The sequence below is a fragment of the Sorghum bicolor genome, chromosome 1 (genome assembly GCF_000003195.3).
Source record: "Sorghum bicolor cultivar BTx623 chromosome 1, Sorghum_bicolor_NCBIv3, whole genome shotgun sequence".
NCBI lineage: Eukaryota > Viridiplantae > Streptophyta > Magnoliopsida > Poales > Poaceae > Sorghum > Sorghum bicolor.
Window position 1 is genome coordinate 6,536,166 of NC_012870.2, and position 26,857 is coordinate 6,563,022.

General features: G+C 44.1%; 3 protein-coding genes across 3 annotated transcripts; all 3 read right to left on the bottom strand.

Annotated features, from left to right (window-relative positions):
* On the bottom strand, positions 634 to 9,104 carry LOC8086219. Its single transcript, XM_021460390.1, has 7 exons — positions 8,394 to 9,104; positions 7,586 to 8,121; positions 7,109 to 7,448; positions 6,415 to 6,454; positions 1,811 to 2,526; positions 1,166 to 1,704; positions 634 to 1,068 (listed from the first exon to the last, which is right to left on the bottom strand). Exons 1-7 carry the CDS (start codon positions 8,881 to 8,883, stop codon positions 715 to 717), a joined length of 3,015 nt encoding a protein of 1,004 aa, XP_021316065.1. The 5' UTR covers positions 8,884 to 9,104; the 3' UTR covers positions 634 to 714.
* Positions 10,526 to 12,231, bottom strand: LOC110429773 (UDP-glycosyltransferase 83A1-like). The gene is made up of 2 exons (XM_021446309.1): positions 11,278 to 12,231; positions 10,526 to 10,669 (listed from the first exon to the last, which is right to left on the bottom strand). The coding sequence occupies exons 1-2, from the start codon at positions 11,777 to 11,779 to the stop codon at positions 10,632 to 10,634; spliced, it is 540 nt and encodes a 179-aa protein (XP_021301984.1). The 5' UTR covers positions 11,780 to 12,231; the 3' UTR covers positions 10,526 to 10,631.
* LOC8086221 (protein Asterix) lies at positions 21,904 to 26,788 on the bottom strand. The gene is made up of 3 exons (XM_002466385.2): positions 26,552 to 26,788; positions 26,243 to 26,343; positions 21,904 to 22,219 (listed from the first exon to the last, which is right to left on the bottom strand). Exons 1-3 carry the CDS (start codon positions 26,720 to 26,722, stop codon positions 22,153 to 22,155), a joined length of 339 nt encoding a protein of 112 aa, XP_002466430.1. The 5' UTR covers positions 26,723 to 26,788; the 3' UTR covers positions 21,904 to 22,152.

The following is a 26,857-nucleotide window of genomic DNA, read 5'->3' on the forward strand; positions in this document are numbered from 1 at the left end:
TTATATAAAACCCAAAATTTCTTGTAACTTAGAATCCATTTTTTTATGATCATGTACGCCCAAAAGTCAATTCAGCCTGCTAAGAAATGGGGACAGTACTCTTCTTTTCCAGCAGATGCATAACTTTTAGTATATATTTAAATATAATATATACTTCCTTTGTCCTTAAGTAAATCAATTCTTATAGTCCATGTTAGTCTATTTTGTTTAAGGTTAATTATTTTTATAGAAAAGGGTAAAATCTATGATATAAAATAAGTATTTTATGAAAATATATATTTTATGGGTTGTGTGCCTTCAAGCAGAGGACGGGAGGATTTCAAGATGTTGTATCATCTTGATGTAACATTATTGAAATTAATAAAGCTTCTCCTTTCAAAAAGAAAATAAAAATAAAAATGTATATTTTATAATAAATCTAATGATATTAATTTGATACTATAAATCTTAACATTTTTGTTTCTAGGAATTTGATCAATATTCAAAAAGTTTGACTTAAGATAACTTTAAAAATCTATTTATTCAGGGATAAAGGAAGTATATAGATGCGTAGCAAAAACTATGTACTTTATTTTATAAAAAAACAGAATAACTTGCAATTTAGAATGAAAAAACAGTTTATTATTATTGACATAAACAACACACAACAAATTACTATATATCCTGTAGTTGTAACCCATATGCATGTTTGCTAGCATACATTAAAGCGTTATTTTAGTCTTTCAGTTTCAGGAGCTCCACAAACTTCTTGAAGTTGTCACGCGACGACCCACCCTCGGCGATGGACCTGCACGCCGCATCCCTGAGCGCGCTCACCCTCTCCCTGATCCCGTCGTCTCCAAGGACTCGCTCCACTTTGCCGCTCAGCTCCTCCTTCGTCACGACGCCGTCCGGCCCCGGCGCCACCGCCAAGCCGGTCCTCCACACGTTGCAGATGTAGCTCTCGTTCTGGAACTGGTCCGTGAAGTAGGGCCAGCACAGGAACGGCACCGCGTTCCTCACCCCTTCCATCGTCGAGTTCCACCCGCAGTGCGACACGAAGCACGCCACCGCACGGTGAGCCAGCACCTGTCCAATGGAAGGAAACACCACACGGTGACGATAGATATGCAGTGCAGGACGACGCTGCAAGTATATGGCGTGGAACAGTAGTAGTAGTATGTACCTGCTGCTGGGGGCACCAGCTCACGATCATGCCCCTGCCGCCGACACGGTCCCGGAACTCGTCGAGCCACGCTTTGCTCAGGCCAGCAGCGGTGAAGTCCGGCCGCACCACCCACAGGAACGGCCGGCCAGCGAGCTCCAGCCCCAGCGCAAGCTCCTCGAACTGCCGCGGGTTGAAGACGGTGAAGCTGCCGAACGCCACGTACACGACGGAGCGGTCGGCCTGCGCGTCGAGCCACTCGAGGCACCCGGTGTCCTCCGGCAAGAACTGCCCCACCGGCTTGTGGAACTGACGGTCCGCGAACAGGGGGCCGATGGGCATGACGTCGGGGTACAGCTTGAACGCTTCAGGTTCCGCGTCCCGGAACGAGTTGCAGACGATGACCTCGGCGAGGTCTCTGGCCTCGTTGTTCCGGGTGAGGAGCTGGAATATGGCCGGTTGGCCCTCCGGCAAGCCGGAGTTGTTCCACGGCAGCTGCGACGTGTGGAGCGGTGGCATCCCCGGCGCGAACTGGAATGTCTCCTGCCGATTTGGCCACCCTGCACTTGTTCGAGACTCGCCAATCAGAATATACTCGTCCTGCGCTGACAATTCTACTGATGCGCATGACACATGACAGCAAAAATAGGAGTGGCAGTTGCACACCTTTCTCGTCGATGATGCCGTCCTGTATCATCTGAGGAATTCTCAAAATTGTGGCGAGGAAGGCCGCCGACCCGGGCCAGAAGGCGGCGGCCCTGATGCCGAGCTTCATGGCGACCTCGAACGCCCACCCCATGGCCTCGTCGGCGATGAGCCAACTGATCTTTGTGCCCCCGGACGCCTCAGTCCTACCGACAAGCTCCTCCAGGTAGCCCGGCATGTGCCGTGAGAACCCGTCGACGAGCTTGCCGAGGTCCTTGCGGTCGTCGCCGTCGGCCAGCCCGTCCGGGACGCCCACCAGGTGGATGCCGTCGAGCGACCGGCCAGTGCCGTCAGCCGGCATCGCGTCTAGCACGAGCGCGTGGTTGAGCTCGGTGTTGACGAAGGTGACCTCGATGCCATTCTCGACCAGCCGGTGGGAGAGCTGCATCAGAGGGATGACGTGCCCCTGGGCAGGGAACGGCAGGGCCAGGACATGAGGCGCCGCCATGGCAGGAGCTGGGAAGTCGGAAGCAAAACCAAGACGTGCAGTGGCCAGGGGGGCGGCGTCTGAAACCTTGTGGTGATAATGCCGCACGGTTGTGACACGAGCACCACCGTGCTGAATGGATATGGAGTCATATGGAGGATTGGCGGCCGCTGCCTTAGCTAGAGCCAGATAATTTTTGTTTTTTTTAAACGAACTTAGAAACAGAGCATTCAATATATCACATACTCCTCTAAAAAAAAGAGAGGAGTATACAGGACTGATTTCTCTACCGACCTCTGTATATCGTATATACCCATTCATACGCATCCAAGTCCAACAATATCTAGAGGATGCGTATTTTAGCATTTTTGTTACACATTGCAGGCTAGGCAATTTTGGTATTTCTTCTGTTTGTTGGGTAATTTAGAAAACATGTAACAAAGCCTTCTTGAGAACAAGTTAATCAAAAATCTAGTCGAAATCATCTGTCATGCTTGTGTCCTCGTGTGATGTGATGTTGGCATTAAATTCATACTCAGAGTTGATCAAAGTAAATTTTTGTAGAAAGCACTGTTCGCTGATTTATAATAAAAAAAATACTGCTGAATGGCTCGCAAATTCGGCTGATAAGCTCAAACAAACAAGCTGTTATTAGCCACATCAAACAACCAAAATTCACATGATAAATTGTGAATGCCAAATATTTAACTCATCCAAATTAACAACAAAGTTCACAACATTATTACATATATCAAACTAAGATAAGAGGAGCGAACCTCCACATTCGTAACATTTGTCTAACAGAAGTCTCAAGTTTAGATAAAACTCCATATCCATATAACAGAGAACCCATATCTGTATTCTCTTTGATACCACGTGGCAAGCGCGAAGATCAACTTAAAAAAAAAAACTATATTCTCTTTGATAGAGAGGACTTGTTGCATGGTCTTTTCTAAAGTAAACTTTAAAATGATTGTACCAATACCAAGAGCACGTAGATGAGATCCATTTTGCATCAGGAAGGCTCCAATACTGCCGACTAGGATGGCTCCGACTAGGAAGGCTCCAATACTGCCGACTAGGGGGTAGATCTAACATTTGGGGTGGTGGGGAAGCCCTCCCAATCCCAACTATAAGTTCCTACCACTAGACCATTACTAGAAGGACCTGGAATGTCGAGACGTTGAAGAAGGTAAACAAACTTGTAACTTTGGATTATTATATACATGGGAACCGATTCATTTTCTTGGGCTAGTCCAATCTAAGGATTTCCTTATGTCTTCTCTTTTTTGTCACTTGTGTGTAATGCCTACATCTCCAGTTGTATTGTCTCTCATACCCCCTCGGTTTTCCTTGACTCGCACCTCCATGGTTAGGCTTATAATCTCTTATAAGTTCTGTCAAATACATTTGGCTTAAGCGCAATAGCAAAATCAGGCTAGTTATCAAAAAATGCATATTAGATTCTTGGTGTGTTAGACATTTAGGTAAATTGAGACATATTTTAATCTAAAAAATCAAAAAAAAGTAGTGATAAGTATGTGGATGTGTGATCTATCCAAAAATAGAAACATGTTAAACATACTAACTAAATGAATAAATAAAACAATAAACGTTCGGAGGTGTTGATGGCGCCACTCGCACTAGTCAACATAATGAGCTATTTGAGGTATCCAATCACGCTTAGTGCACGGAGGGACGCATGTAGTGTTCTTGCACATCGTGTATGGGAGCATCAAAGGGAAGTAATAATAGTTTGATTCAGATCTGTCTGTATCTGAGTCTCCGGTATTACGGATATTTTCCGGCCATATTCAAGACCGAATTTGTTTAGAGAGGTTCGAATCTGTCCGTATCTGAGTCCGAATATTCAACATCAGATATTGTATCTGTATCTAAATATTTAAATCGTATATTTATAATGTCGACATCCAATTGTATCTTATCGATAGGGTTGGCATTATCCGTATTCAAATCCGAATCCGGCCAGGAATATGAAAACAAATGTAATATTAGTGATATCCATCCTTATTCGATCCGTTTTCATCCCTGCTTACATGCATTGAAGGGGAAGCTGATATAAGAATCAGAATTCAAAACACCAAGGGTCACAAAAGACAAAGCAACAAGGGTTGTCATGATGACCATTATGTAAGAACTGTGATGCCTAAGAGAGGGGGGTGAATAAGATAATTTAAAATCTACTTCTAAACTATGGTCTCTAATTTTCACCTTAGCAAAACCTATGCAAATAAATAAGCTATCGAAATGTGCAGCTATGGTTTTGCTAGTGTATTGCTATCTCTACCACAAAAGAGTTATGCAACCTAGGTTCCAATCATATAAGTAGCCTTGTCAACTAAGCTAGGAAAGATAAAGCACACAACCATGATTGCTATGTAAATGTGAAAGCTAAGAGTGAGATAGAGATGCAAACTCCCATCGATGACTCTGGTATTTTTACCGAGGTATCGAGAAGTGCTCAAGCGTCCCCCTAGTTCTCATTGGAGCCCCTCACAAGGGCTAAACTTTCAGTAGGGTAACTCCAAGAATAGCCCTAGGCCTTCCGCACACACAAGTGAGTCTCTGGTGTGCCTTCCAACAAGCTTCTCTTGGATCGCTCCTGCCATCTTCACGATCAAGCTTCCGGCCAAAAACACTGCGGGCCTTGTTCCCTTCGGTGGTGGCCACACTACAATCACAATTGTCGTGGTCTCTCAAGACTTTATAAATACGGTGCGCGCAAGCGTCTTTGATAAGAGGTATGCAAACCTCACTTGCAACTAGACCTAAGCCTAGAGCAAAGCACAAATGAGCATGGTCTAACCTAAGTATTTCGCAAAGCACCTATGCTAATCACCAAGTAATGTTTAATCCCTATGCATGTGGAGAGCACAAATGTGGTCTATCAAGACCCCTCTATCTTTTCATTGCCCCCTCTTGTCTCATTTGGCCAGTTGGTGGTGGTTTATATAGCCCCCATTGAGAAACTAGCCGTTGGAGGCAAGGTGCAGCTCACTGTGTGGTCACCGAACAATCCGATACCATCCACCGGACAGTCCGATGCCTGCCACATTAGCTAGCTAGGTGTTGTGCCACCAACATTTTGATCGTTGGAGCGTTGTGCATGTCCGGTGCCATCTTATCCAATGCCACTTGTTCGGTGCCAGCTGCTCCAAAGTCATTGCTCTTTGTAAAAATATGGCGGTCCTTTTTTGTTTCTTCGTGATCCTTCTTCCAGGCTTCTTCATCTTTGCATCTTGGACTCGTAGCTTCACTTCTAGGTTGATCACACATCCTTTAACATCTTCCATTGAGTGTTGATCATATTCTTCATGTTCCAATCTTGATCCAATCCGTCTCTGTATCCTATTGCACTATATATAAAATAAACACTAAAATCCAAAATAAATGGGCTAAGGGACCATTTTTCTTACACATTAATAGACATTGGTTAGTGGAAATCGAAGCGTCGAAAAATGCTTTGATGACTCCATTAATCGGACACCATAACATGTTGTTGTGATACTAGCGCCTAATGTGGAAGCAATTTCTTAGATCTATTTAGGCATGCAAGATGCTCATGAATACACACTGTACAAGAGACTCGATGTTTGGTAACGAGATTTGGCCAAAGCCTACATCCCCGGAGCATGCTAACAGGCGCTCCTCCCTAATATCATGACACCGACACCTAGCCCTGGGCACAAAACCCGATACCCGAACCCAAAATACCCGAACCCGGACCCGAAAAACCCAAACCCGCAGTACCCGAACTCTAGTTCGGATAATGAATGCTAAAACCCGAATTTATTTCGGGTAAATCGGATAACATACCCCGGTACCCGAAGTACCCGAAGTACCTGGAGGCCTGGATTATTTTGTTCTCATGTGAAGCAAGCACTGTTGTGATGGCAAGAAGCAAACTTGATCTTTGCTCTTGTATCTTGTCAGTAGTAATTAAGTAGTTAGTGTCTACTTGTCGTGGTTTGCACCTTGGTTAAAAACCTGATTGCGCCATGGTTTGAACTTGTTCCTTTATCTGTTACATGAATGAGTTATCATCTATTCTATGCAAAATTCTATGATGTTATCACTTTTGCTATGATTTTATATCTTTCGGGTATATCGGGTATACCCGAACCCGAACCCGAACCCGAATTTGCGGGTACCCGAACCTGCGGGTAGTAGTTTTTTAGGGCTGTTTTCGGGTAACAATTCTCATTACCCGAACTTTTAAAAACCCGAACTACCCGACCCGAACTTTGCGGGTTACCCGAACGCCCAGGGCTACCGACACCAACCGCCTAAGCTTCCGGGAGCCTATCACTCTGTCTTGCTTCTCACTCTCATGATCGAGTGGGTTACAAGTGCAGCCTCCTCCTCTTTTTATGGAGGGGGTGGATTACAAGAACCAACATCCAGCTTACCTAACCCTATATTGCTAATTACAACTCAAGTCCACTGTAACCCCATTAATATAAATAAATATTCGACATATTTCTAACACATGTCCCAAATGGCAAAACCTACTTCATGACTCCAGGTATCACTCTAGTCAATTCTCCATATAGGGTTACGCATTTGTTGGACCTAGCATTTTGTCAGCCTTAGAATTTTATTATATTTTAATTCAATAAAATTGGGGCAACCCAATTACAATCCAACTAGACTTACGTGCATCAACATTTGCAACGCCAAGACATCATGTCACATGCATATACCAACAGACACTATGCTCCCCCACAAGTACAGATCGACAAGGTAATTAATAACAAGCCAGAGATCCCTTAACTGGCTCGCTTAGTTTCAGTAGTCCTCAAATCATTCACTGAGCAGGTTGACGAGCTTTTTGAAGTTGTCATTCGAGGATCCCCCTTCGGCGATGCACCGGCGGGCTGCATCCTTGAACACCAGCGCCCTGTCCTTTATGTCGGCGTCGCCGACGACCTGCTCCACCTTGCTCCTCAGCTCCTCCTGCGTTACGATCCCGTCTGCGTCGGGCGTCACCGCCAGGCCCGTCCTCCACACGTTGATAATGTAGCTCCGGTTCAGGTACTGGTCGCAGAAGTAGGGCCAGCACAGGAACGGCACGCCGTTCCTCACCCCCTCCATGGTCGAGTTCCACCCGCAGTGCGACACGAAGCATGCCACCGCGCGGTGAGCCAGAACCTGTCAACAATGAAATGAAACGGCAAAGGGAGCCCGTCTTAGTCTGATCGACTGTTTATGCCGGCCAATTGCGAAATAAAAAGCTCTGATGATAGACTGCTTATGGGTTCGATCAATCGATTGAATTAGGTGATGACCTGTTGTTGTGAGCACCAGCTGACGATCATGCCCTTGCCAGCGACGCGCTGCTGGAACTCGTGGAGCCACGCCTTGCTGAGGCCGGGGGTGAAGTCCGGGCGCACCACCCACAGGAACGGCCGGCCGGTGAGCTCCAGCCCCTCGGCGAGCTCCTCGAACTGGCGCGGGTCGAAGATGGTGATGCTGCCGAAGGCCACGTACACGACGGACGCGTCCGGCTGCGTGTCCAGCCACTTGATGCACCTCTCGTCCTCCGGCAGGAAGTGCCCCACGGGCTTCCGGAACGCCGGGTCGGCGAACAGCGGGCCGATGGGCAGGATGCTGGGGAAGAGCTTGAACGCGCCGGCCTCCGCCTCGTAGAAGGAGTTGCTCACCACCATCTCCGCGAGCTCGTTCAGCTTGTTGTTCAGGGTCACCAGGTCGAAGATGATGTGCTGCCCCTCGGGCTCGCCGGCGTTGTTCCACGACAGCTGCGACGAGTGCAGCGGCGGCATCCCCGGGGCCAGCTGGAACGTCTCCTGCCGGACTGGCAACCCTGCAGAAGGCACGGACACGTCAGAAATACACTACTCAAAAGCTGCAGGTTAGTGACCATGCATTACATGCAGCAAGTCTTCCGCTGGTTGCTGTCAAGATATGATTTGGAGTGGAGGTCTCTAAAGAAACCTTAAACAATACTAATCTTGATCTGCCTTAGATTTGTGCGCAATGACTACGGCGGTGGAATGTTTACGTGGATCTTATCCGTATCACTTAAAAAAACAACCAACGGCCGGGTAGAAATATCAGTAATAGACTAATAGTCACCCTTGTCGTTTATGAGTCCTTCCTCTATCAGGTTGGGAATCTTGAGCATGAAGGCCAAGCACGCCGAGGCCGCCGGCCAGAAGGACACGACCCGGATGCCGAACTTCTTGGCGATCTCGAAGGACCAGCCCATGTTGACGTCGCCGACGAGCCACTTCGCCCTGGGCCGCCCGGCGGCCTCCATGTCGGCGAGGAGGCTCTCCAGGTAGCCCGGCATGTGGCGCGAGTATGCGTCGACGAGCTTGTTGATGTCCTTGCGGTCCTCGTCGTCGGCAAGCCCGTCCGGGATGGACGCCAGGTGGATGCCGCCGCCAAACGCCGCCGCGCCGCCGGAGGCCTCCAGCGCGGTTACCACCAAGGCGTGGTCCACATCGGTGTTGACGAAGGTGACCTCGAAGCCTTGGTCGACCAGACGGTGGGAGAGCTCCATGAGCGGCGTGACGTGGCCCTGGCACGGCATCGGCAGCACCAGGACGTGAGCCTTGGCCATGTCTAGCGAGCCTTTCGTCTGTCTCGCTCACTCTCTCTTCTCTCTTCTGTCTGACTCTGAGGACTGAGGACTGAGGAGGCGACTTGGCAAACACTTCAACTTTAGAGGCGGGCTGAAGAAGATGTAATAGGCTAGTACTGTTGGAGTATTGGAGGTGTTTGGGACTGCTCTGCTCCATATTTTTCAGCTTTGCTCCATGTTTTTAGTTAAACGGTTACAGCTCCACGTACTCAGTTCGAGAAAAAAGGGAGAAGTTGTGAGAGCGCCTAAAAAAGTATACCATAAACTTCAGTTTTTTTATGGAGTTACTCCATAATAAAGTTTGTATAACAGTTCTAAACACCCCTATATATATATATATATATATATATATATATATATATATATATATATATGAACGAATGAGACAGGAGATGGAACCGTGTGGCCGTGGGGAGTTCCCCACTTCGGGATAGGATCATAGGAACCAGACAGACCGGATTTGTCCTGGACTGATCAGTCAGCGCACGCGTTGCTTTTTTTTTATTCCCGCAATTCAAATCTGATTATTGCACGAAAAAATTATTAACTTTCTTTTTCTTTGCTCTTTCAAGAATTTTATATAAAAAGAAGGTTATCAACGTTTACGTCACCAAATATATCTACTACAAAAAATATATTTTATATAAATTCAACGATATTTGTTTAATACCATAAATATTGGTCTTTTTAATTCAAATGTATATAGTCAAAGTTAAATATCATAAATATTGGTCTTTTTCAATATCAATTTATATAGTCAAATTTAAAACTGTTTAGTTTGATATTTTTTTTTTGCAGGATAGAGGTAGTATGATGGGTCTATTCCCAAGAGGAAATATACTTCTAAGATGACGTCCCCTATTGTCCCTTAGAAACTAAGGTACTGCAGCATCCCTTTGACCGCCATTTATTCTCAATCTTTTTGAACTCGTGACTTTTCTAATTCATCTATTCGAACACACTCACGCGCCGTTGGTTGGCCGCACCACCACGCCTGCCCCCTCCATTCCTTGCCTGTCGTCGAGGAGGCCGCGCCCCTTGGTGGAGCTTTGGCAACGCCTGCTCGAGGCGGGGTTGCGTGAGTGGCTACCAAGGTTGAACGAGCGCGAAGTCCATGCCATGGCCATGGCTGGGAGGGGTAGAGCTCAGGGCGGGGGCAGGAGAGTCGGTCGGGGCAGTGGAGGGAGATGTGGAGCTTTGGGCAGAGTCCATGCCATTGTTAGGGCAGACTCTATGGCGTAGTCAGTGGTGGAAGAAGAAGGTGAGCTAGAGAGGATGACTTGTGGGCCCCCAGATAACCATATGCCCATAAGATCACCAATGACGACATATCTTGTTCCATCCTCATCCTTCCAACCATAGAGAACAAGGACGTCATCCTCGCTCCCAACCAAACATAGAGTAGAACCATTTCATCACGGAAATTGAAATAGATCCATCCCATTCCTCTTGTCTCAGAACAAAAAAACCTTAATTGAGAGGGGGCGACAAGGTGAACCATCTTGGACAGACGGGCCATCGGTTGGGGAGGAAAAGCTAGAGAAAAAGAATGCAAGTTTTGGATTGAATTGTTCACAACTATTATTATAGTTTTATTTTATTTTTTTCTAATACATATACTTCTATATAGTATTTTAATAAATTTTTTGGCAAAAAAATAAGTACCTAACTAAATATCATTGGATGCAAGTAGACCCCCCTTAGTCCAAAGGGCGTGTCACAAGTTATCAACGTCCTTGTTCACTCAAGCCGCAGCCCGCAATACCTGAAGTTAGGCCTTGTTTAGTACTTTAGTTCACCCCAAAATACCAAAAACTTTTCAAGATTTTCCGTTACATTGAATCTCACGACACATGCATGAAGTATTAAATATAGATAAAAACAAAAACTAATTACACAGTTTGTCTATAAATCGCGAGACGAATAATCTTTTAAGCCTAGTTATTCTATGATTGGATAATTTTTGTCAAATAAAAACGAAAGTGCTACAGTGTCAAAATTCAAAAAAAAAATTGGATCTAAACAAGGCCTTATTAGTTGGATATTTAGCTAACAATTAGCTAAACTATTAGTTAGATATGTTTGGATCCAAGAAACAAATAATTATTAGCAGCTGAAGTCAAATAATCCTATGGACCTTAGTGGGTTGGGTTGGACACGGATAGGGCTGGATCTGGTCCGGATCCAAATTGAAATTAATTTAATTATTAACTATTTTCGTGCTTTAAGATCCGTGCTTTTAAAAAGACAACCATTTGAGCAAAACTCAGTAAAGAAACCATAAACTGGGACTTGCTTGATCTGCCTTGACTAATTAGTGCGTGGTTGACCGATCAAAGGTTTATGTGGATCACTTGTGAAAAGATCAGTTACCCTTGTCGTCGATGAGTCCATCCTCTACCAGCTTGGGGATCTTGAGCATGAAGGCGAAGCACGCCGTGGCCGCCGGCCAGAAGGACACGACCCGGATGCCGAACTTCTTGGCGACCTCAAAGGACCAGCCCATGTTGACGTCGCCGACGAGCCACTTCGCCCTGGGCCGCCCGGCGGCCTCCATGTCGGCGAGGAGGCTCTCCAGGTAGCCCGGCATGTGGCGCGAGTAGGCGTCGACGAGCTTGTTGATGTCCTTGCGGTCCTCGTCGTCGGCCAGCCCGTCCGGGATGGACGCCAGGTGGATGCCGCCGCCTAGCGCCGCCACGCCGCCGCCGGTGGCGTCCAGCGCGGCTACCACCAAGGTGTGGTCTACGTCGGTGTTGATGAAGGTGACCTCGAAGCCTTGGTCGACGAGGAGGTGGGAGAGCTCCATGAGCGGCGTGACATGGCCCTGGCACGGCATCGGCAGCACCAGGACGTGAGTCTTGGCCATGTGGCCCATGTCTTCTTCTCTATCTCTCTATCTGTCTCGGAGGATCGGAGGCGAGTTGACAGTCACTAGCTACTACAAGAACGTTAACAGAGTGGGGTAGTGTCAAGCACTGCCTTATGGCCTTGTGGGCAAGCCGGAGAAGACAAGCTATACATATATAGGAAAATGAGCAGGGGATTTTTCTGGCTCGCCGGCCAACTGTTCCACGTTGCGCGCCGCCCCCTCTGGAGCTGTACAACGAACCAAAGGGTCAACTAGGTTACACCGACCACTATTCACGTGGCAACAACCAGATAGAATACAACGGAAGAACCAGCAGGTGTCTGTTGAATCGACCAGCTTCATGTGTGTACAGCGGAGATCAGGAAAGTTCATGGACGAACTTATTAACTGGAGCAAGGAACAGCTCATAGAGCAGCGGTTAAAGCAAGGGTGGGAGCTGGCCGACCAGGCTTCAATGCATGGCCACCAAAGAAAAGGCCGGGTCAAGCGGCCCTTTTCCAAGGAAAAGAAAACTTAACAGGAGCTGGCCATTGGGATCGGAGTCTTTCAGATCATAAACTTTGCAAAAAAGAAACATGTAGTCTACTGAAAATTGCAACCATGCTATGTGAAGTCCATGATGAGCCATTTTTAATGTGGTAGTGTGCTTCCCGGCTTTCCGCAGATGATTTTCAAACAAAAAGGAAAAGAAGAAGAAGAAGAAGAAGAAGAAGCGGTTGGTGTGTACTAGGTCAGTGTTTAGGTGATGTTGTATATAGTAGGTGACTGGAAACTGTGTTTGATTCAGTCACACCGAGCATCAACACCCTTTATCTTGATCGAATGGTGTTGCTCTTCTTCTTCCTTTCTTTCTCTCTCTCGCCTTCTCTCTGCATTTGATGACTGTTCATCCGCGTCATGGCGGGTCCCGCCCTCGGCGGCTTCCTCACTCGTGCATGCTCGGTGGCATCCGCGCCGGAGCCATGAGAGTGACATATTTGACACCCGTGCTGCTGGTCAGACCTAATACGACTGCCGTAATTAGGTCTTGTTTACTTTCCAAAAAATTTTGCAAAATTTTTCAGATTCCCCGTCACATCGAATCTTTAGACGTATGCATGATGTATTAAATATAGACGAAAATAAAAACTAATTACACAGTTTGGTCGGAATTGACGAGACGAATCTTTTTGACCTAGTTAGTCTATGATTAGACAATATTTATCAAATACAAACGAAATTGGTACTATTCATATTTTGCAAAATATTTTGGAACTAAACAAGGCCTTATTCTTTAGTAGCGGTGCGTGAAACATAGACAAATCAAGCCATAGCGCGTGAAACATAGACAAATGAAGCCATAGCTAAATGTAGGGACGAAGACAGATTAGATACAGACCAATATCAATAATCTTATATTTATTTTATCTTTTCTTAATCTTGGAACCAGATACAAATCACACATATACTCCTTTGGTCCCAAAAGGAATGACGTTTAGAATGTGTAACGGTCAAATTTCTTAAGTTTGACTAGTGTTATACACACTAGTACAAGATTTCTTTCGCGTGACATTGAGGTTTTTTTATTAGAGACGGACACATTTTTTGCCCGCCTCCATTGTTTCTAGCCAAGCGAGCCACGATCCCCAAATAGCTCGCCTTGGTTAAATGTTAATGAAGGCATTCGTCTTAAAAAGCCCACATCCGTTAATCCATATTAACAGAGGTGGTCATCTTAAGGTGTCTGCCTCCATAAATCAATTTTTGAAGGCGGCCACAGTATAAGGCCCGCCTAAAAAAAAGGTTGAGTGTAACACTCTCGTATTAAGCGAACTAAAACATGACATGTCATCATGAGCATTGCATAGTTTATTGTTAAGTAAACCCTGATGCATTAACTTAAAATAAGTTTAAATTTGGTTGAATGTGCTTAAGAATTTAAAGTGTGTTTAATTTATGTATGGATGCTTATTTTGGAGTTTAAAAACCTTGGGTGAAAGTTTTTTTTTTCCGAAAGGCTTAAGGGGGGGGAAACCCTAGTTTTCAAAACCCTAGATTTGTCCCCTTTTGTGCAAATCAAAAACCAAGCAAAATTTGAAGTTAAGTTCAAAAGCAAAGTTGTAGATCTTGTCAAGATGTACAACTTTAGTGTTTTGAGTTTTTAAAGTTTCAGTACAAAATTCAAAGTAATTTTGAAATTACAGATTTCCGGAAAGTGTCCCCTTTTCAAACTTAAATCTCCAATTCAAAATCTGTTTGGAATTTTGAAAAATGGTCAACATGAGAGTTGTAGGGCTTGAAAAGTTGAACAACTTTCATGTTGGGAGTTTTTCAAGTTGTTATGCAAAATCAAAAGTAATTTTGGAAATTCTATTTTGCCCCAATTCAAAAATTTGGGTTTCTTTGAATTGAGTTTGAATTTCAAAACTGTTTGGCCAAATTAGCTAGTTTCCACTCAGAATTAGCTCTGGCCACCAAAAGATGTTTTGTAGCTCACAAAATTTTACACAAGTTTCTTTTTGGTGAAAATTTGACTTCAGTTCAACTTTTGGTCGATTTTCGCAAAAAGACAGAAAGGGGTAAATGGGGAAGAGGGGGATAAGCCTTGGCTTCTGTTCATGGCGGTGGACCGCCGAGCTTGAATCGGTGTTGCCAGCGCGTGAGCCACCGTTTTCCCTCGTCCAAGCACGTGCTCGCGTCCGTGGCGATGTGGAGCAGCTGCTGGCAACCTCGAGCGCGACGTGCCTTTCTCTCTTGCGCTCACCGACGTCGTTTTGCCACGGAGCACCGACGGGCAGCATGTCACTCCAATCCAAAATTCACCACCACGGTTGATCCATATCCAAATTCACCGTGGGCATATCTTCGTTACTTCCTTGCGCATCTCCAGAACCCACCCTTCTTTCCTCATTCGCACCAGAGCACCGGAATTCACCATTCTCCTTTCCGCCGGCGACAGAGCGCCACCGTGGTCAAGCTCGTCGTGGTCAGCCCGTCTGGGCAACTCTCTGCTCTCTCTTTCTCTCGTCTTTGCTTCGTCATGACCTTGTGATGCTCATCGGCTCGTTCTTTTCTCCGTTGCTTCACAGCTGTCACCGGAACGTCGGCTTCTTCGTCGGAGCTCGCCGCCGGAGTCACTGGTCGCATGGACGAGCAACACCCGGCTGTTCTCCGCTCCTTCTCTCTGCGTCAGCACACCCAGGGTGAGACGCCGATGCTTCCTGACCTCTTATTCCTATCTCTACCGGTCTAGAGCCACCGGCGTAAGCACCGCCGCGGCCATGTCCGCCGCCGCTCGTGGCCAGAGTTCGCTAGAACAGTAGAGTTAGGGTTTTCTAGCTCTTTCGGTTGCGGTTTGCTTGCTGGTGCTTGTGCTCGCCTCCGTTTGGTTCGGGGTGGTCGGAGTTGGCCGGCGTAAGCCGCGTCGCCGCGTGGTGTCGCGCTCTGGACGGCCGGGGCGTCGGGGACCTCGCAGTTGTAAAGATGAGAAAGGGGAGGGGTTTGTTTGCGAAGCCGTAGACTCATGTGAATAGTTGGCTGGTCTGCGGGTTGGTTTCAAAGAAAGCCGAGGGCTTTTCTGCAAAACAGTCAGCGCGCGCGGGGGGAGGCCGGCTGGGCCAAGTCTTCGCGCGAGCTCGGGCCGAGCTTCTGGGCCGCAGTGGCACAGTAGCTTTTTCTTTTTCTTTTTCTGCAGTTTTTGAGTTATGTTTGATTTTGTATAATAAATCTTTTGCTGGTCCAAAAATGATGAAAATTTTTGTGTAAGTTACATAAATATGTTAGAACACAAGAAAAATGTTAGACTTTATTTTCTGGTAGTTTGCATGTATGTAAAAATTGCCTCTATTTAATAATAAATAAATCTTCCATGATTTTTAATAATTTATAGGTATATCCAAAAATCATGAAATTTAATATGTGATCTTACATTACTGTTATCTAGCTTCAAGAATAATTTCAGCTCTGTTTGATAAAGTATGCTCTGTCTCTTAATAAAGTTATTTAAAATATTTATAAAAGAAATAGAAATAATTATTCCTTTAGGCTTTGTGTGATATTTTGGATTGATTGGCAACCAGTGGTTACTTAGCATGATATGCTCCCTGGTTATGGTTTAATTCATGTAAATGATCCTTGTGATATGATAGGTCCACAACATTGCTTAATAAAGATGATAAAATTGATTTAGTAATAATCCATGCTTTGATAGCTAGATTAGTTTGTTTCTTTACCATGAAGGTAAATTGTACTCGAGATAGTCATGCTTATGGTTGTCATCCAAGAACATGTAACCTGTCTTTATCATGCCATGAGTATATCATAATCATGCATATGCACTTTTACGTATAGAATACGCTCCGGAAGAATCTGATCCTCAGTGGGTTGCTTCCGAGTTTGTGAATCCTTCGAGTGTTGTTGAGTTGCCGAACTTCCCTTCCGGTCAAGGCAAGCCCCGGACATTAAACCCTATCCTTATATTTTCATAAAGTTATTTATATCACTTGAGTTAATATGATGCATTAGGTGAATAGGAGTTGAGTGAATCCTATTTGCTGCATTATCCACCTTGATGATTTCAATATTAACCTTGATACCTGTTTTATGAAAATACTTAGTATGCTTAGCCCTGCTTATTAGATAGGTTTTCAAATGAGAAAGTTTGAAGGGTTGTTGTGGAATACTTTTATGGTCAATAATGTTTCAACTTGAGACCGGTCGGTGGACCTGCTTTAAGAATGGAGTCTTAAAGTAGTGTCTCCAACTGTGTCGATTAAGGACCATACCGTTGTTGGCCTGTTGTGATTGAGAACTTTGAGTACAGCCCACATGCGGCGGTAAGCCTTACCTATAGCTATTCCGATACTTGAGAACGGCTAACCGCGTACTGGGAGTGGAAAGATGGCGAGAGTAGCGTGTACCCACCTTACGGATCTGAGATGACCGGGAAACATCTAGATTGGCTGTAGGATGGTGGTGTACTGTACTCTCGGGTGACGCTGGACCCGTTCTTGTATGGGAGGATCTATAGAAAAGGTTGACATATGCAAGATTAAGTTCTACATATGTCGTGTGGTACTGAATCCCCAGCTGGGTTTAATCGATTCGAATCGCCGTGTTTCCTCGGATATGGAGCCTCAATCCTCGTACCATCATCGTAGTAATAAGTGAATCTTTGGTATAAGAAAGAGATGATTTGCTTATGAAAGTTTGACAATGATAGTGGCTAGTTATAAGTGATAATCTTGAGTTAAAACTTGAAAGTAGGTTTTACTCTTAGTAAGCTTTTATGCAAAAAGAAATGCTTTGATCTTGTTAAAGCTTTACCTTGAACCCCCATAGCCTGCATACCTGAGTCTTCACCTCTTTTATAGTCGGTTAAGTCTTGTTGAGTACTTTTGTACTCAGGGTTTATTAACCCCTGTTGCAGGTGAACCTCTTGAGAATCCTTTTGTTGGTCATGGTTACTTTACTCTTGTGGAGGAGAGTAATGATGATGATGAATCTGATGAGTGACTTTGGGCAAGTAAAACTTGTTGTGTGATCTATGGTTTATGTAATATAAAGTTCCGAAGCTTTTATGTATCAAATACTTATGGTTTGTAAACTATGAACTTAAGTTTCAATCTATGTTATGTAACCTTTCCGCTTTTACTCTGATTTCTCTTATCTATGAAATGTTGTAATACTGTGATGCTTGATGAGGGAATTCCTGAAAAGATTGTTACGTGGATGATTCGGGTTTCCCGAGGACACCCGACAGACTTCTTGAGTCATTTGGAACTCGTGCACGTCGATCAGAAGTCTTTGGGACAATGATGTGTGCATGTGGGCCACTTAATTCAGGAGGTTCTGCCACATTGAGGCCCAAAACCATCATCACTATAAATACAGAAAGTTAGAGTTTCTCATTCACTTTACTATCCCTCTCTTATTCTCTCCCTCAAACAAAGGCGGCGCATCTCTCTTTCCACCGAGCGTCGCATCGCGCGTAGCCCCGCTCTCCACCAAGCGTCATGCGTAGGCCAAGGGAGGCAAGCCTCCCCCACCCGCCGGCGGCCATCCCTCCCTCCAACGGCTCTCCCTTCCTCCCTCTGAGATTCGGCGGCACAAGTGGTTCACCCTTTCTCAACTCCGAGGTTTGGCGGTGGCAGAGCGGCTCTCCCTCAAGAAGGCAGCTGTATGCCCTCATCCTCTCTCTCTCTCTCTCTCTCTCTCTCTCTCTCTCTTAGATCCAGGGCCACCCTTCACCTCTCCTTCTCTGTCACAGATCCATGGCGATGGCGACGGACAGACAACTTCTCTAGCGGCAGCCTAGTCCCTCTCTTGGTCTCCCCCATGGCATGGTGGCGGCAGATGGGGTCGATGGGGTGACAGATCCAGGCGCAAGTGACCCGATTCGGCAAGTGGATGGCCGAATCCGACGAGCAGCTTCTAGATCTGGCTACGGGCGTGGCGGTAGTGCAGATCGAGCCAGCAGTGCCTAGATGGGCTCGGCGGGCCAGGCTTGCTCGCCTTTTTTCTTTCTTTTTTCTTTTTTCTGATCGATTAATCCTACATAGTTTGTACATTAACGGAGGCCTTTAGTTAGAGACGGTTGGGGTTGCCCGCCTCAAAAAATCTAAAATGTCCGTCTCCATAAATTTTTTAGTAGTAGTGACATTATCAACATGTATATCTCTAAGTAAGTTTATTATAAAAATATATTCAATGATTCCTCTAATGATACTAATTATGTGCTATAGATATTAATATTTTCTATATATATTTGGTAAAGTTATAAATGTTTGACTTCTTGGAAAGCGAGAATAATATTCTTTGTGAGACGAAGGGAGTACGTTAGATATTAATATCTATCACATATACATATTAGAAATCCGATTTGGAATATTCAGATTCAAATTTGGTACGGATATTAAATGTTTAAATTCAGATACGGTAAATCCATATAGAATTTTGACCCTTTTGATGAGATACACGATATAGGAAAATATCCATTATGTTTTCATCCCTGCCTAAACGGTTTTGATTCGCACGTCATCATCCTCGCTACAAGCATACAAAAGGCTAGGCAGAATGGAAGATCTTTAGTTCTGCAAGTACGTCTATAAAAGAATATAATTTTCGGGTTTCAAGAGAAATTAAACAGTTTGAACTTTGACAAAAGATCTAATTAAAACTATATAAAATATATTAGCATTCATAATACATACAAAATAAATATTACTCCCTCCATCCCAAATTATAAGTCATTCCAATAATCTTGAAGAATTAAAACATCTCAAGTTTGACCAAAATTATAATATAAAAATTTCAAAGATTTATGATATCAAATAGAGATATTATGAAAATATAATTAATAAATAACCTAATAATACTTAGTTGGTGTCATAAATATTATTATCTTATTTTATAAATTTGGTCAAACTTGATATATTTTGGCTCTTCAAGATTTTTTGAATGATTTATAATTTAGAATAGAGGGAGTATTAGATTAGTTTCGCGCCTGAATTCCAGGCTTTCTGTTTCTTTTATTCTTTCCTCCGTCCACGTCTGCTGGCGACTTGGCCATGTCATTGGAGAAGCCCTAAGAGGTTAGCAGCCAGAATTGAAGATCCTTTTGCCAGTATCCTAGAATTGCTTTGGTATACGTACGCACTGATCGGAGTGAAAACGATTGTGATCTGCTGCAACTGCAAATCTGCAATAGAAGAAAGTCAAATCGAAGCACGCAGCCAAAACATATATCATCTATATATATGCACGCGGGTGCATTGCAGAGGCGATCCGGCCGGCAGCCACTAATACATTTTTTGGCGACCGTTTTGTCCGGCAACCACTAGTACAATACTCCAACTCCAATCTGCCCGTTTTTGGCGCCTTGCAGTAATATACGGTGGGTCAACACGGCACACATACAACCAGGCTATAGCTATGAATAGGAGCGCAGCCGCTGAACGTGACAAGAAGCGCCACCTACAGCAATTATGTGCTTATCCTTTTGGCGCCTTGTGAAAAAAGTCGGGCGGTGAGCGTGAGCGTGAGTCGTTACCTGCTTGTCCGGGCATCGTAAATCAGCATCGCGAGCATTGACATACTGAGTCGGTGGCTCGGTGCACCTTCGACTGATGCATTCCGTAAATAAAAAAAAAAATCTCCACTCCAGTAAAAAAAACTCTAACTTCACCAATTGAGTCTGTTCATTTAGTTAAAAAGCCATGACTAAAAACGTTGTTCGCTAATTTGTCATGAAAGAAAAACACTGTTGAATAGCTGATAAATTTGACTTAAGATGTAACCTGCCGTCAGCTCGGCATTTTATTAGAGGCGTAACATATCAGTTTTACAGCTTTTTATTATTTTCATATTCATATAACAAGTAGTACTATATCCTAAATACGGTGCTGATATATAGTAGCATATGCAAAATGCCATAAATAAGCTATAGTGTACCCACGGATGGAGAAACCGTGCAAACCACGGGTCGACGATAGCACGTCATCTCGGAGAAAACACGCAGCGCAGATACGGAATACTGATAGTGATAGCGCGTCTCTGCTTGTGTGCCATTTCCAGGTGATGATAGCGCTGCTCGGCTGGCAGGCCTGTCGGCTGGAGGATACGGATTACGGAGTAGTGTACAGTATTTTTTTTTAATGCCACAACGACAGCGCTCCTGGGCTGATGGATTCTGCGGTCATGGTTCAGAGTAAAAAAAGAAGAAATATAAATTGGAGGAAAATGATGTCAACAGATACGTGTACGAAGGTACCAATATGGCATAATCACCTTATGATGTTAATCCCAATTAATTAAACTGATGTGACCTAGCCACAGACAGAAGACCATGCACCACAAACATTCAGCAGGCATGCATGCGCCAGATCGGTCGTGTAGGCTTATCCAGTGGATCTTTGCTGATGGACGAGATCTTGTGAGTTGTGACCTCATGAGCATCTGTCTCTTGACAGGATAAAATAGCTTCTTCGGATGACAGAATCCGTGGACCTTTGCATGCCCCATATGGCCCACTTTGGATCTTATGAGCTATAATAGTTAAATATTAAAATTAGTTTTAGTGGATTTAAACACCCCCAACTAATAGCCTAACTAATAATAACTTAAAATGAACTATTTAGCTAATGAAAAAATATTAGCAGGATCTTACTAGTTACTTCCTCCATTCCAAAAATAAGTACCGTTGTGCTATTCGTACCAGTCTAAATTCTACTGCTGCCAGCAAGAGACATTGTAGCTGCTTCAAAAGCATAGCTGCCATTGCAAAGGATAAGATGGCTAGTGAAATAGTAGTTACTTTGTGCATGACCAGCTAAAAATTAGCTCGCCTATCAGATATCCACGCTAGCTAATTTTTAGCAGGTAACTAGTACTCAATCCATCCTAAATTATAAAACGCTTGACTTTTTTGTCACTAAGTTTGATCACTTATCTTATTCAAAAAATTGTATAAAATATCATTTCTTTTGTCATAGCTTGGTTTAATAATAAAAGTTCTTCAAGACTAACTTAAATTTAACTATATTTGCAAATCTTTTTTATAAGACAAGTGATCAAAGTTGAGGTAAAAAAAGTCAAACGTCTTATAATTTGGAATAGAGGGAGTATTAAATGGATCAATCAAAACCTGTGAGTCCCTAGAGTCCAATCAAGTGAGGGGAGAATGAGATCTTGCATAGACAAGGTCAATCGAGTGTGCACAATAAAGAATATGCATGTAAAGTACTCTCTTCATTTTAAATTATATAAGACATTTTAATTTTCTACATCTTATGATAAAAATAATATATTTAGAAAAACTAAAACATCTTATAATTTATTTGAAACACAAACAAAATGAAGGGCCATCTACCGGCATTTCGGTCCAGACTGATAAGAGCGAAAGCGTTTGCTGGTCCAATCCGGTGAATGAAACGAAAGGAAACAAAACAAGATCACTCGAGTCAGTTATTTTGAAGTAAAAATAGAGTGGTCATGACTCAGGAGCGGACGAATCTCAACGAAGATAATGATAAAGCAGAAGTAACATATCCATATCCCAGACTGCGTGCCAACGGAAGTTACTATAGTAACAGAAGGCGGAATAACAATGAGCGTGAACCTGAAGAACAGAGTTAAGGGGAGGGGACACAAAGTAGAACCGAAGTCTAGGAAGCATTGATCGGAGGCACCAAAAACTCTTTCAAACAGTGTGTACTAGTACTGCACAGATAAATTATTGAGCATTATACATGTACCGGTCCATTAATTTGATGTCCATACCTATAACGTTTGCTCAAATTGGACATACATAAATGTCAGCACCGATGGCAAAGCTATCGAAGCACCAAAAAGATTGGCTAGATATCCTATGAAGGATGAGGCACATGGTGTTCTTCCACAGATTAGCGCTTTGTGCTGCCTGGACGAGGGGGGCCAAAATAGTTCGTCACCAGACCCATAACAGCAAACCTGGAAATGTTAAAAGCTTTGGTAAAACTTTTCTAGTGGTGGATGCAGTTACATAGATAAACATTGAGATTCCACAGAAAGAACAAATTTATCATGAACACCTGAGGAAATTAAGAGACAAATGCTGAAAACAGATGCAACCTAACTTCATGGGAAACTTTATTCTTAGCTACCTTTATTTCTGCTAGCAAAACAAGATACTTGATACCCTTCCATGATATCTGTATTCTCTTTCGCGATATCCATCCAACCCATTGTGCTTATATAAACAAGTCTAAACTCTAAATAATAGTTAATGAGGTCACAGATACCCCCTATTGAGAATTGAGAGCAACATGCTACGGTCACTTGACTTCCTTCACAGAATTAAAGCAAGAGTAGAAAGTGGAAATATAAAAATAACTTCACCTATGCTTTCCAAAGTGGATTAGTTCTTTTGAAACACAGTTGCAATAGGATGGTAAAGTATTGTGAAGCACTGTGTAGCTGATTTCTTGCTTTGCTAACATGGCATTGGGGATGAAATCGGACATAAACAGGCAGGAAAACCATTTACTAATTTTTCATGTCCACATTATATCAGCGGGGATGGGAGCGAGACCAGAAAAACTGGGAACAGAATCAAGATAAACGGGAATACGAACTGGGCAAAGGCCTCGTGGCAGCAGGTGGCACCCGCCCATGCGCACAGGCGCACAAGGCATGGTGGCATGGCCGAGCTGGGCTGGTGGACCGACCATGTGTGTGGGACTGTTAGCCTGTAGGGGTACGGGGAATTGCTCCTGTTGCTTGCTGGGTTTATCCCTAATTGACAAATATGGGGCATTTCTGAGCATAAATACGGGGTCAGCAAAAACGAGCGAGATAGACCCTCTCCCCATTCTGGTCCCTGTTCCAGAATTCCATCCCGGTTCCCATCCTATTTCTTGGGTTTTTCTTTTCCAGAATACAGAAATATGAAAACGGGCTGGTCAAATGTGGAAAACAGGACAGGATATACCCTGCCAGTTTTTAACACATTGAACATTATGTTTGGCAATACAATTAGGTCATGGAGATATGGATTTATGGATGCCATTTTGTAGATGACCAGGCAGGACTCTCCATCTGAAAACAGGTTTCTGCTGACATTATATTGAAAGCCGAACTGCAGAACCCTAACAGTATTTGAATGCTTAATTCTAACTACAGGAGCAAAGTCACGCAAGTGAAGTGTGCTGCTATGTGGGTCCTTATCTAAACCTTAGTTATATCTTGCATGTTATTTCTTTCAAGTCTCTAGATACTGTCGAAGTATACCAATCCTTATCTTTTATTTCTCCACTTATCAGTCAATTCCAATAGTTAGAAATCTAAGCCATATTATTACAACATTTAACGAAAAAAGAAATCCAGAAGTATAACGATTAAGAGAATTCAGTACATGAAGACTCATGCCCCTATCCTACTTTCCCACCCACGATCCACCCCAAAAGAAATCCATTTCATTCTGCTACTTTAATTTCTACTTAGAACTAAGCATTGGGGGAATGTCAAGTTTGATAAAGAATGATACAGATGAGAAGTATGACGGATGCTAATAAGCGCTCTTTTCAAAATTAAGGACAAAACATTGCTCAAGTTTGGCTCGGGCAGAATACAGCCACAACACATGTTATCAATTTCCATCTGGCAGCATACAGCCACAGCACATGTTGACAAACAATGTGAAGCACATATGGTATCAATTTCTTTCTCATGTCATAGGTTATTAATCCTATTATTCCCCTCAAAGATAGGTGTCTAATACTCATACTACTGTTTCATTTATATTTAATTTCGCAAATAAACTACAGTAGAAACTGGTGATGAAAGTGTTCTGGACCATGGTGATTTCTAAAATGACAATGTGAATGGAGGAGGGTCTATGAATTTGGAGCAACACAACATGTATAGACTGGGCAAGTTGATATATGTCAACCAGAAGTCTAACAACAGCCCCTGAACAGAAACTTTGCATCACATATTTATGGTATTACTTGCAGTAGAGTGCTATGTTTGTAAAGAGTAAAGTGCACCAGCGGTTCCCTCCCTCTCCCAGATGGCCATGCTGGCATGCCAAATAGGCAAGCATATGCTAATGAATGATATTTGAAGTTTTGAACCTCGAGTGGCACAATTATAAATTGGGTGTTGCTTCAGCCCGTGTGCTCACCCGCAGTCGAGTCCGTCCCCCCCTCCCCCCGCGCATCCCCTTCTTCCTCCTGCGACGCGCGACCCTCGCACACCCGCTGCCCACTGCCCACCGTGCGCGCGGTGGCCTCCTCCTCCTCCCCCCCCCCCCCCCTGCCCTCCCGCCCTGACCTGGCCCAGCTGCCTCCTATGCTGCTAGAATCCTAACGTCGCCCTCCCGCCATCCCCACTGCCTGGCCAGCCTTGCCTCCCTCAAGCCCCTTCTAGGCCCACCAGAGGTTGTGGAAGAAGAGAGGGAGAAAGAGAGAGAAAGAGGAGAAGATGGCTAGCCGGAGTTGGGGAAGAAGAGGGTTGGGGACAGTGGTGCGGGCGTTGTGCATCTAACGACCACGACACGCATCAGATGGCGGAGACGGTGTGCATGCCGAGCAACCAGATCCTGTGCGTGCGGAAGTAATATTCCCGTTATAAATTCTGTAAACAAGTATACTGCATCAGCACTCAGCAGTCCTTAAACTTGTTCAGAAGCATCATATAGGTCCCCGTAATATTAATTTTCAGCTTCATGTCCCTAAATTAGCTAAGTCTATCATTCGAGGTCCAAATCTTGCTATAATGTGCGACTGCCTATGTGGCATACTAGCAACCCCCATGGCAGCAACACACTACTCTCAAGTCTCTCATTTCTCTTCTCCCACAAATCGAGCAAACATCCGCCTGAGAGGATAGAGGAATGACACATTCTTTTTTCCCACGATGGGAATCCCAAATTTCAATACCAAAGCAACGAAATTTCAGCAGGATTAAGTTATCCATGTTTGTCTCGTCGCTACCATTTAAACTGCTCACACAGTTAAGTACCAAGAGCTTAGATAGTGTGGCCAAAAAACTTACTACCAAAATAGCAACAGAGCATTAAAAACTCATGTTTAATACCGACCCAAAACCAAGCTTTAGACACAGGACATTAAGGTCTAAACAAGTAAATGCCCACATGGGCATAAAACTCAGCACGCAGGTGTCCAACTGAGCAGAAGTGTTGCCAGCCACCGTATCTCCTTTAAGACAGGAGTGACACCTTCTGAATGTCATGTGTATGCCAAATAGATTGGACTGACGGATCAACACTAGTCAGGGACATTTGGACCTTGAGTGCACTAATTAACAAGCTTAGAGACATGAAATTGTAAATTAGTAGGTTAGACAGTTACATTACATTCCCAAACAATTATCGCAAAAAAAAAAGACATTCCCAAACAAGTTTAGGAACATAGTGCAGTCTACAATAGTTTGGTGACCTATTTGACACCTCTGAACAAGTTTGAGCAGTACACTTTACTCTTTGTAAAATCATGATGGAAGCTCATAGTAAATGTGACTTGAGAGCTCCATGCCTCCATGTCAAGAAGCATAATTGTAACATCAGTAACAACGAATTGCAATAGTAAGCCTATAATAAAATTCTAACCGATTCCTAAGATTGCAGCATAAGATAGGCAGAAATGTTAGTCTTACTTAACCATGGCACAAATCAATTCAGTGTTAACAAACAACCCATAAATTGAGAAACTCATATGGCAATAACTAAGGAGCAATGAATGAACTAGATAAATAATAGTTTGGTTGCACAATTTGAGCAAGAGCCTATGCTAGGAGCAAATTTGAGTATATACACAAGTAAAATATGGGTTTCCAAATCAATTTATATTTTAGTAGGCTTACAGTATGAAAAGATAGTCAGGGTCTACTGGTAAACTGAGTAAGCAGATGTCGCTATGCCTATGCTGCTCTAGATTTTCTGTACTGTAGAAGCCAAATTCATCGTTCAATGCATATGTTAAGAAAACTCACATGAAGGCCATGGAGAGCTGTTTCAGATCATTCTCGAAGTTCTTCATGTTTGCCAACGACTGTGCACAGAAGATGATCGCGATCCACGAGCACACCTTGTACTGCAAACCGAAATCGATTAGAAACCGAAACCATATCGACGCGTGCAGCCCAGCAATGCAACCATAACGTCATCATCAATAGCTCATAAGGTAACACAAATCACTGACTCGGGACTGCTCGAGCATGCAGATCTACCACTAACTTGTCCAGATCTAAACATTACTCGGAAATCAAATTCAGATCAGAGAGGGTGACATGGTTACGTACGCGGAGCATGACTCCGACGACGCCGAAGACGACGGCGAGGAAGCCCGCATAGTCGATGGGCAGGTCCTGGGGTGACAGCTTCGGCGGCGCGTACGGCTTCGCCGTCGACGGCTGCCTCGGATCGCTGCCCCCAGCGAACGCCCCTCCCCCCGACGACGATCCCTCCTTCATCTCTCTCTCTCCTCTGTGGACTCCGAACTGGAGGGATGAGAAAGAGAGAGATTAATCTGAAAAAAAAAGAAAGAGAGAGAGATCGAAAGTAGATTTATACGTGGGCCCGAGAGAGAGATTAATCTGAAAAAAAGA